The sequence below is a fragment of the Myotis daubentonii genome, chromosome 12 (assembly GCF_963259705.1).
Source record: "Myotis daubentonii chromosome 12, mMyoDau2.1, whole genome shotgun sequence".
NCBI classification, from domain to species: domain Eukaryota; kingdom Metazoa; phylum Chordata; class Mammalia; order Chiroptera; family Vespertilionidae; genus Myotis; species Myotis daubentonii.
In genome coordinates, this window is record NC_081851.1 from 75510159 (window position 1) to 75521150 (window position 10992).

The following is a 10992-nucleotide window of genomic DNA, read 5'->3' on the forward strand; positions in this document are numbered from 1 at the left end:
ACACGCCTGTCACTTCGAGTTACTTCTGTGAATCAGATTGAGAGCTCCTTGAGAGAACAACTTCATGCATATTCTGCCACAGGGCCCGGCCAGCCTAGAACCTTCCAAGTTCACTGAATTTGGAAGGATGCGTTCTTGGAGACAAACTACACTTGACACCAAAATGTAAAGCCACCTGCCAATGGGACAAGTATGACCAACACCAGTTCAGCCAATTACACTACCTGGTCTTGACTACTTCTTACTTTTAAAGGATCCACGTCTATAAAAAAGTAGGTAACTAAGTAAATGGTCCATGGCTGACATCCTACTTTAATTCCATGAAATATCCAACAATGAGTGCCATTGCTACACAATGCAGTCAGTCACTAGTAATAGCTCTACTCTGTGGAGCCTGGAAGAGATGTCTTAACACCTTTCTAAGCACAGTTCCCTCCACCCCCAGGTGGGGACAACAGCCCCTCCCTCCCCAACCAGGATTCCCTCTGTCAGTTATGTGCTGTGAAGGTCACTGCTTTAGGGATACTCTAACTCGCATGCCATCAAGGGGGTGAAAAAAAAAAATAAGCTGCATCATTTAACTGCTATTTATTTTCATAAACATGAGGTATTTCAAAGTGCTATAAGATGCAGCACTAAATATATACATTTTGAAAGAAATTAAACACAGAACTTTGCATTTACCCAGTTCTATGCACCAAACATGAACAAATACATTAACAGGAAGAAACAGGCTAGGAAAAAGGCATATATATATAGTAAATTTCTTTACAAAAGTTTTCTTAGTTCAAAAAGTGATAAAGTAATATCTACTCAAAACTTTCACAACTCATTTTCATACGAAAATATAAGTATCAAATTTAGTTATGTATCAGCATCATACTAAAGTATACAGGCAGTGTAAGAATTAGTACAGTACATAACAGAGATTAACAATATATTTGTATACAAAACATGCTCCTCAAACATTGAGGTATTACAGTACTTAGGTATGAACTTCCAGTCTAATACTGGCCACAAAAGCCACCTCTCATTACCCGGACGCATACAAAAGGCGGGTGTGTCAGTGGTATTTACAGAAGTGTCCTCGGGGGTCTCCATGGCAAACCCCTCCCGTGGCATCGGCTGGAACGTAAGCACCATTTTAAAAGGAATGACATTCTGATGTTTGGAGACTTGCAACAAGGTGACTTCAACAGCCCGAGAGGCTCCCCACTGTCACGCACTCCCACGGCTGTCTCGGAGGTGACGCGGAGGAAACGTCAAGGGCCGCACAGCATCCCATCACCCAGGCCCTCTCTCCCGAGGTCCTGGCAGAACCAACCCCACACGTCCTGCTCCCCACCCAGATCCAAACTCGACGGGGGGGAGGGGACCGATTTGAAAGTAAACCAACATTCTTAATGTCAACACAATGTAAAAAAAAACAAAAAACAAAAACAAAAATCAACATGTGCAAAGTGGCAGTGACTGTCCAGTTTGGAGAGCCGCTTAGCAAGTCCGAGCGTGTTCGAGCTTCTTGAGCAGCTGCTGCTGCCGGGCCTGCAGCTTCTCCTTCTCCAGCAGCAGCTGGTGCTCCTCGGCCTGCAGGGAGTGGACGTACTCGGTGGCCTTTTTCAAAATGACCACCTTGGCGGCCTTCTCGTTCTTCACCAGCTCTGGCACGTGGTCCCTGAGCGTGAGGAAGCTGGAGCGCAGGTCGTTGCGGCGCTGGCGCTCCAAGATGTTGTGGTTCCGGCGGCGCTCGCTGTCCTCCGAGTCGGAGTTGCGGGGGCTCAAGCTCTTGGCCTTCGGGGGGATGACGCTCTTGAGGGGCCGAGGGGACGCTTCGCTCTTAATCTTCTTCTGGGGCGGCGCCTCCTCGCTCTCCACGAAGGGCGGGGGCGCGGCGTAGTTGTGCGGCTGGTGGATGGGGACGCAGCGTTTGAGGATCAGGTCCCCCGGCTGGGCTCTCCCCGGGCCCAGGGCCGCGCTCTTGGGGCGCACGGTGATGGTGAAGGTGGTGACGGCCTTGCTGTTGGCGGAGGACCGCCGCTTCTCCACGGTCACCACGTCGATTTCCTCCTCTTCGTCTTCCTCTTCGTCATCTTCGTCATCTTCAAGAACAAGATGGGAGTTATTCTCAGAGTGAGACACAAGAACATTTCTCTCCCCCTGTACCGCCTCTTCCAGGCCCTGGCGCATTTTGCTATTATTATGGTTCCATCAACATTGATGGGAAGAAAAATGTACTTTAGATCTTTTCAATTAATGTACTTTAGATCTTTTCCTTCCCCAATATTCCTAGCAGTTTCAGCTTCCAGACTCAAGCAGGTGGCAGATATAGAAAGAACCTGGATTTTGGAGTGAGACAGAATCCTGGCTCCATCACACACTAGTTGTGTGATCCTGGGCAAGTCACTAAACCTTTCCAAGCCTTAGTTTCCTATTAAATGGAACCAAAACCACAAGGTTCTTGAGATGGACCTGGAATATGTAGAGAGCTAGCGTGGTACACAGATGCTCAGTAAATGGTAGCTTCTAACGCCATCGCCAGTCTACCCCCTAAACTTATTCATATTTCCATCTCGACATTTAAGAATTGAGACTCCTGCAGAACCGGTTTGGCTCAGTGGATAGAGCATCGGCCTGCGGACTCAAGGGTCCCAGGTTCGATTCTGGTCGAGGGCATGTACCTTGGTTGCGGGCACATCCCTACTGGGGGGCGTGCAGGAGGCAGCTGATCCATCTCTCTCATGGATGTTTCTGGCTCTCTATCCCTCTCCCTTCTTCTCTGTAAAGATTCAGTAAAATATATTTAAAAAAAAAAAAAAGAATTGAGACTCCTCATTTAGCAATTCTACACTTGGTTGCGTTTGATTTTAGGCCCTTAAACAAACTTACAGAACAATTTAATGACGCCCTTTTTTCATCTAGCAGACATCCCGTCTTCACTAGCAAGTCCTAATCCACAGGCGCTCTAAACCCAAACATGGGAGCACCTCTGCTCCGTGGCCAGTAATAACTGCAGCAGCAAAGGCGTGTAACATCATCGCCCCCCCCCCCCCCTCATTTACTACGTGCCGGGATAGAAAATTATTGTTTAAAAACGCAAGCATGAAAAACCAAAACACTGCTGCTGCCTGATCTGAAGGGGACCGGAAAGCTCAACAATTGTAGGATTTGTTCTGAAGCCGAAATGTGAGGCTGTTGCAGCCTGTGGGTCCCTTTAAGCCCATGTTTTGGTTTTCTGCCAAGAAGACAGCTGTTGGAAGGAAGTGCTTCCTCACCGAGAGCTGTCAAGGCACAGACATTAAAGGGACAGACCAGCTTCAAACTGGAGGCTTATCACCAAGTTTCCTTCCAGGAGCCTCAGAGGAATCCGTCCCTCGGCCCAGGAGGAAATTTAGGCCTTTAATCCGCCTGCATTCTGAAAACACTGGGCTTCGCGATTCCAGGAACACAAGCTCCCAGCCCCCAAAACAAGGGCTGTTTTGAGTATTTGGGGAAGAGTTCTTTCTTTACCTCCAAGGGCCCCAGGCAGTCTTCCTTTTAACCCTACCCTCCAAGATCGAGGCACACAATGGAACTTATCAATGAGTGCTTCTGGGGCGTGTGAGTTCCTGGAGGGCCAGCCCAGGGCCCGCCCTCACCTCGAAGGACACCGGGTTACAAAACCCAACTCGGACCAGAAATTAGTCCTGGAAATTCTGGCTCGGAGACAAAACTGGACCCAGTCTCACTGCGCGCCGTGAAGAGGCGGCCCCTTGGGAATGTACACAACCTCTGTTGGACTTGCCGCCAGCTGCTGGGGGGAATGGGGGGGGCGGGGGGGCCCTTCACCCCCAGGCATTCAGAGCCTCCGCCTCCCTGGGAGATCGCCGCCTGCCGGCCACCTACCAGGAGCAAGTAGCCCACCACCCGCAAAGGGAGGGGGAGAAGAGCACCCAGGTTTAAAAAATAAATAAATTTGCTACTAGCCATCTGCGCAATCTCCCTCTAACTTTCTGTGCCTGCACAGGATTTTGCACAATGCCTGTGTCTTCTCGGGGTGTCTCCCCACCCCTGACCTGGGTCAAATCCCTCTCCCCCGCCCCTGGGCTAACAGGTTTCTGCCCAAGCAATGCAGCCAGCGGCCCCTTTACCTCCCACCCACTTTTTACTGATTTTATGCTGCAGAGAGGTGGGCAACTAGACCGGATGAGGGCCATTGATGGAATTGGGCCCCCAGCGGGAAGAAGGAACTTTCAATGAAGGTGACACTTTGGATAACACCCTCTTAGCAACTCTCACTCAACCTCTCCTCCTAATCCTACGGGTCCGTTTGACAAAAAAAAACCCCTCAGCCCTCATCACTACTCCCCAAACGCTCCCCATCAAAGCCTAAACCCAGCAGTGACAAAGGGCGCGCACCCCCACGCCAGCACCCCAGGAAGGCAGCCGACCCTGGCGTGGTCTTTACCTGAGTCGCTCAGCGTGTCCTCGCCGGAGGTGCTGAGAGCCTTGTGGTCACCGCCCCCGGCTGGGCGGACGCCGGGGCGCGCGAGAGAGGCCATCGCGGCGCCGGCTGGGGCGGCGGCCCCCGCCCCCGAAGCCACCGCAGGGCCCGCCGCCGGAGCCCCGGCCTGGGTGGCGGGCGCGGGCGCGGGCTCGCGCTTGTTCACCGGGAAGGGGAAGACCACGGCGGGATCCACGCACTCGGCGGCCGGGTGGGCGAGCTCGGAGGGCAGGACGGCCCCGACGCGGCCCGTCCCCACGGCGTGCCCGCGGCCGGCGGGGCTGGCGGCGCCCGTCCCCGGACCCGGGGCGGCGGGCCCGGCCGCCGGCCGGCCGTGCTGCAGCTTCTCGCTCACGGCGCGCTCCAGCTTCTCCCGGGCCGAGAAGCCGCTCCACATGCAGTCCTGGAGGATGACCGGGTTGGGGGTGAGGCCGCCCAGGCCCCCCAGGCCGAACGCGTCCTCCTCGGCCGGGTTGCCCCACAGGTCGGCCTCGGGCAGCAGCATCTCGGTGGCCCAGTTCGGGGGCTCCGGGCTGTGCTCCGGGAAGGCACGGCTGGGCGACAGCGGGGGCGTGGGCAGCAGCTCGAACTTCTTCCAGATGTCCTCCCCCGGGGGGGTCGAGTCCGGGCCGCCGAAGTAGAAGTCATCTTCGTCCGGGTAGAAGCAGGGCTGCAGCGAGTCGAACTCGAGGTCTGGGTTCTTGCAGATCATGCCCGGCATGGTGGACGCGCTGCAGCTCGGCATCGGCTCGCCTCCCGGCGGGCGAAGAGAAGCTTCTTTCCGCTCCTCTCTTTTTAGTTCGGGGGCGCCTCCTTCCCGTGGGGCGCGCGGGGGGCGGGGGACCGCACCAACCTCCGACTCTGCAACCGACAGACACACCGAGAGAGGTTGGCACGCGGAGCCGAAGGGAGGGGGACGGGCAGTGGGCGCCCCCGCGAACGCCGTCCCTCCGTCTCCCCTCTCCAAGCCCCCCACTCCGCCCTGCGCTCCCGAAGGTGGAGGAAGTCCTGCCCCGGTTCGCTCCCTCCCTCCTTTTGTGTACAAGCCGTGCACGACGGGGTGGGAGGGGGCATGCAGAGGCGGGGGTGGGGGCCAGGGCTCCGCAACTTTGGAAACTGCCATTTCATTCACACCAGGCACTGCGGGGGGGGGGGTGCACGGGGGGGGGGTTGCTCCCGGTGGCAGGATCCTAGCTCCCCAGCTCAGCTCGCCCGCCCGCCCGCAAGCCCGGCGGCACCCGTGTCGGGCCAGCTGCTCCAGGGCAGCCCGGGCTCCGACCCAGCCCGGCACCGGACCTGCAGTCTCCCGATCCCCCCCGTCCCCGTCCCCTCCGCGGTGAAACTGCAACCTCGGGAGTGTGAGCGAGAGAGGGGGGTTTACGAAACTTTGCAAATGCAAAAATCCTTTTCTCTACACCGACACCAACAGCACCCAAACCCACCCCCTCCCCCGACTCGGGCAGACGCCCCACAACATTCACCCGCGGAAGGGAGTCCTACCACTCGCTGACTTTGAACCTCTCTGACCCCACCCCCGCTCCTCCTCGGCCCCAACAAGGGCGAGGGAACAGCCTGAACCCCGGTTCCCCGGAATGGTTGAGGGGCCAGCGCGGGGAGGGTCGCCGGAGAGCAGCGTCTCCTCCGAGCCCGAGCCGCCCTGACCCAGATTACCCGCCACGGCTGCCTCGCCCAGCCGAACCCCCTCTCCTTCCTCCGGGGGCACCCGCTGGGGAAGAACCCCAGCTTCGGGGTGGGCGCAAACCGGCTCCCGTCAGCTCAAGCACAGACCGATTTCTACCGAAGGGTGCATTTCTAACGATGAAGCCATTAAGGCACGAGCACTAAAAGGATTAGGGCGGGTCTCTTCTAGCTGGGGTGCCTTGCGGGGTAGGACTGGATTTTTCAGAGAAAAGCCCGGGGAGGTTTTGTTTCGGAAGCAGCACCCGTCCCCGGGGGATATCGGGGCGCCCTGAGCGCGAGCCGCGAGCCGGTCCCAGCCTTGCCTTCCCGCCGCGCTCGCAGCTTCCGGGGCGCCGGGGGGTTTGCCACCCCCGCTCCTTACCTCCCGCGGATGGCTGGGGGTGCAGAGGCGATCCTGTGCGGGGGTCCCCGGGTGGCCGGGGCGGGGGGTCCTCGGGTGGCTTGTGTGTGCGCGCTTGCGCCTGCCTAGCGCTAGCTCGGCTCCAGCCCCGTTCCCAGGAGCCCCCCGCATCCACCCGGCGCGTCCAGACAGATGACTGTCACTGCTGCGCTTTGAAGCTCGGGGGATATTATTAACTGAAAAATCTGACACACCCGGAGGGCGGAGAGAGAAGGGGCTGCGGCACAGGCGGGGGGAGGGAGGGAGACGGGCCGAGGGAAGGGGCTATACCCCGCCCTCTTGATTTCCATAAAAATCAGGGGAGGCGCCAAGCCTTTCGCGCCAAAAGCCACTTGCTTTTCTTCTTGGCAGAGGGGAGGCTGCAGCGCTGGGAAAGCCGGGGCGAGCCCCCCGCCCTCCCGGACCCCCGGGCCTGCACCCGGCGCCCCGGGCCCGCCAGCTGCGCGCCGCGCGGTGCCCGGCAGCACCCACCCCGCGGGCCGGCGACGGCTCGGCAGGAACCGGAGGAGCGTCCAGACGGCTCCGGGGAGGCGCCCCGCCCGGCCTGCGGGGTGTGCGGTCCCGGGCGCGGCCGCGCTCCCGCCGGGCCGGGCGGAGGGGCTGCCCTTTTGTGATCTCCAACGGGGGCTCCCCCCGGGGTGTCACACGGGAGGGAGAGGGCGCGCCCACTTGGGCTGTTTCAAGTTTGCAATGGAAAGGCGTGGGGCGCCCCCCCTGGTTTGAAAATAAATAAATAACTGCGGGCTGCGAGGGTGGCGCTGCGGCGCTTTCTCCGGCCGAAGGCGACCCCTCGCGGAGACCGAGCGGAAAAGCGGGGCTGAAGTGGGGCCACCCGGCGCGCTCCGCCCGCGGCCTGGCCACCCGCCCTCCCCGCCGCGCAGGGAATGGGCGTGAGAGCCCCTCCGCCAGCCCCACGGACTTCCCAGCGAGCCTTCCCGATGCCGCGTGGTGTCGAGTCACGGGGAGACGGCTCGGGGTCGGCTCCGAAAGCTTGTCTCCAAATTGTCGGCGGCAAAAAAGAACAGCTGCTCCCCCTGCTTAGCCTCCCCGTGCCTCAGTTTCCTCGGTTGCGACATGGTACTAGTCCTGTGTGCTCACCCTTAGGGTTGCTTTGAGACATAAGCGTTAGGAACGTGCTTAGAACAGTGCCCGGCGCACAAGTGTGAGTGTCGGCTATTATTGTGGTGATCAGATCGCCATAGAATCTTCCGGGGAAATTAACACCGCCATCCGGCAGCGATCGCCCTCTCCCCCCTCCCCGACCCCCACCCTCACCCCCACCGGCACAGCCTCACTTCACCCCGCTCCAGCTCGCTCGCAGGTGGGTTTGGGGGAGGGGGGAGGGATCAAACATTATCGCCTCTGCCCCCAGCTCCCCGGGAGCAACTCAGGTCTCCCGCACAGCCCCCCTCACAACCAGATACACAGGGAGGTGGGGTTTTGCTTTGAAAAACAAACCTCCGACGGTTTGGGGCAGGGGAGCCTGGCCCCTGCGTTCGGCTGAGAACATGGGAAAGTTTCTTTGTATTTTATATCCCTTTTTCCAAACTGGAAATTCACTCGTCCCGGCGTTCAAACTAGATACAGACGAGGGTGCGGAGGGTCGGGGCGCGGGTAGAATGCCCTCGGATTAGCGTTTGTGAAGGTTACCCTGGAAGCCTCCATAATTCTGGGAAGCGAGGGAGCTTGCCGAGTTCTAGGAAGTGGCCCATGAATGAGGATGAGCTGCCCTTCCGAGCACCTTTCTTATTGTTATTACTTCCCTCACATATGTAAAACACTTCACTTTTGCAAAAGCCCTTCACACCCCACGAGGGCTTTTGCCGAGCGCCCTAATCTAAACCAAGCCTTCCTGCTGTATTCTCTCCAAACATCCTTTACCCCCATCTGTAAGGATATATTCCTGGGAGTGTTTGTTTAATGCCGGCTTCCCGCCCGAGTCCCTGAGGAAACTGGCTGCCTCCCTCCCCAGACTGGTGAGTCCCTCCGTGGAGGACCTGGACCTGCTTTGGTCTGGGTGGCATGGGAGAAACAAACCTGTACTCAGCTCTGTTGTTCAAGGCAGAGATCTCTGAATGAGTCCTTCCAAAGCAGCCAGCTCTTCCAAGATAGTTTTTTGATTGATTGATTGATTGATTGATATTAGAGAGAAGAAGGTGGAGAGAAAGGAATGTCGATGTGTTCCACTTATTTATACATTCATTGGTTGCTTCTTGTAAGTGCCCTGACCGGGGACCGAACCCTGAAACCCTGGTGTATCCGGACGACGTTCTAACCAACCCAGCTACCTGGCCAGGGCCCAAGATGGTTTCTGTTTATCGGCAAAGGAGAAATGAGTGTCATTCAGAGCCTTCTTCAGGCCCTCGGCAACTGCCCCAGAAAAGGCGCTCAGCATTGCCTGTCCTACCTTTTTTCTTTATTTTGTTTACCAAAATGGCAGGACTGCTAAAATGGGCCAGGATGGCCCCCTTGCTTTGATTAAAAGTCCCACCTTTGCCCTGGCCGGTGTGGCTCAGCTGGTTGGGCATTGTGGTTCGCAGAAAGGTTGCTGGTTCAATTCTCGGTCAGGACACCAAACACAAGAAGTCCCACCCTGGTCCTTTCTCACCAGACCTGTGCCCTTCACCACTCCATTTGCCCTTTGTCAAGGGACAAAAAGGAGCAGAAAAAGAAGGGACAGGAAGACGAGAGCCCTGCTCACTCCGCATGCCTCCAAGCAAATCGCATGCCTCCAAGCAAATCGTGTCTCCTTCCAGGACCTCACGCTCTAATTTCCATCTTTTAACGCAAGCCAGTAATTACTGACAAGTCTGAATTTGAAGGTTAACAGAATGATAAAATTCAACAAGTATTTATTGGTACTTTCACTTGCAAATGGAAAGATAAAAGACTCCCGGAGAGAAACCCTGTCACTGCAGGTTCCAAATCAGCCTGTAGAGAAACAAGCACAAATTCTTCTTAAAAATGTGGAAACACCCCCAGACTATGTGGATGCACACGAAATAAATCTTTTAGATGGCTTCAAAGACAAGGTTTGGTTCAGCACGCATCTACTGTCCCGATGCAGAACAGAGATAAGACACAGCCTCCAAGAGCTCATCTCTGAGGGACGGGGACACACCTAAGATGGACCAACAGATAGGATACAGTTGTGAACAAAAAAAGGGGTTTTATGGGAAGTGACCTGACAGGGTGACCTGATCATAAATTCCTAACTGGGCAGTTTATGGGGGGGAGTCACAGTCTACGCATATAACGTTTTATTTAGTAAAAGGTGTATCTTTGCCTCGAGCAAGCCCTGTCCATTGTTCCTGTGAATATAGGTTAACACGCCTTTGAAATGAGCTGCAACCACCCCTGAGAAAGCTCAGAGTCTTGTTAACTATCCCGTCATCCAATCCCCACCTTGCTTCTCCCACCTCCGTATAACCTTCCTTATGTCTGTTCCCTCCACATTTGAGGTCTTGCTCCCTGGCATATGTTGTCAGTCTGACTCTTCCACAAATTCTCTACAGGTCTGGGTCTGGTCTGTAAATAAGGAATTGTTTGAGGAAGGAGAATGTTTTCCCACGAATCCCTTCTGTATTAAAAGCACAATACACATACACACATTCAGAAGGGCCTAACCCCTGACTGGCTAGGAGATCAACAATCTGTAGGTGTTTTCCCACATCCTGAGTTAAAGATCTTCTGGGTCCAGCTTCAGGGACCACAGTTTTGCCTAGGAACTTCACTGGCTCCTTCTGCAAAAAAAAAAAAAAAGTGTAAGTTTTTACTGATTAAATACTTTTTAAAACCTTGGCTCTTCATTTGGAGTAAAGTAAAGCTAGCTTCCTGACTTACCCTGTTACAAATTAATTAATGAATTAATTTTTAAAAGTGGATTGAAGATCTAAATGGGAAAAGTAAAACTATAAAAGTATAAGAAGAAAATATAGACGAGTTCTTCCTGAGACAAAGAAGGAAAATTTTAACATATTTGAGGATAATAAAATTTAAAATTTACAGTTAACACATGCCCTAAACAGAATAAAAAGACAACAATGTGATGGGAAAATACTTGCCTCATATGTGAGATAAAGAGTATATTCATGTAACAAAGAGCTTCTGCACACTGAATAGGAAGAAACGCCTATAGAAATTCGGGTCCAGGATAAGAGCAGGGAATTCACTGGGTAGGAAAAGCCACATTTCATGAACATATGAGAAGATGCTCAGCTTCAGGAGCAGCCAGGGAAATGCAAATTAAATCTCAAGAAGATGAGCATGTTGTGGTCTAGCAGATTGGCCCCAGTGTTGGCAAGGCTGGGGAGGGGGCTGGGGGCCCTCCCCTACACTGTTGGGGTTCCAGCCCCAGGAGTAAAAACAATCCCACTCTTTCAAATCCATCCTACAAGACATAATACAAGAAATA

General features: G+C 55.1%; 1 protein-coding gene across 1 annotated transcript; it reads right to left on the bottom strand.

Annotated features, from left to right (window-relative positions):
- Positions 1 to 581: 581 nt before the first annotated feature.
- MYCN (MYCN proto-oncogene, bHLH transcription factor) lies at positions 582 to 7045 on the bottom strand. The gene is given in 4 exon segments (XM_059660508.1): positions 582 to 2096; positions 4442 to 5278; positions 5281 to 5338; positions 6540 to 7045. Coding segments are annotated over 4 exon segments (1650 nt in total). The 5' UTR covers positions 6690 to 7045; the 3' UTR covers positions 582 to 1491.
- Positions 7046 to 10992: the final 3947 nt, after the last annotated feature.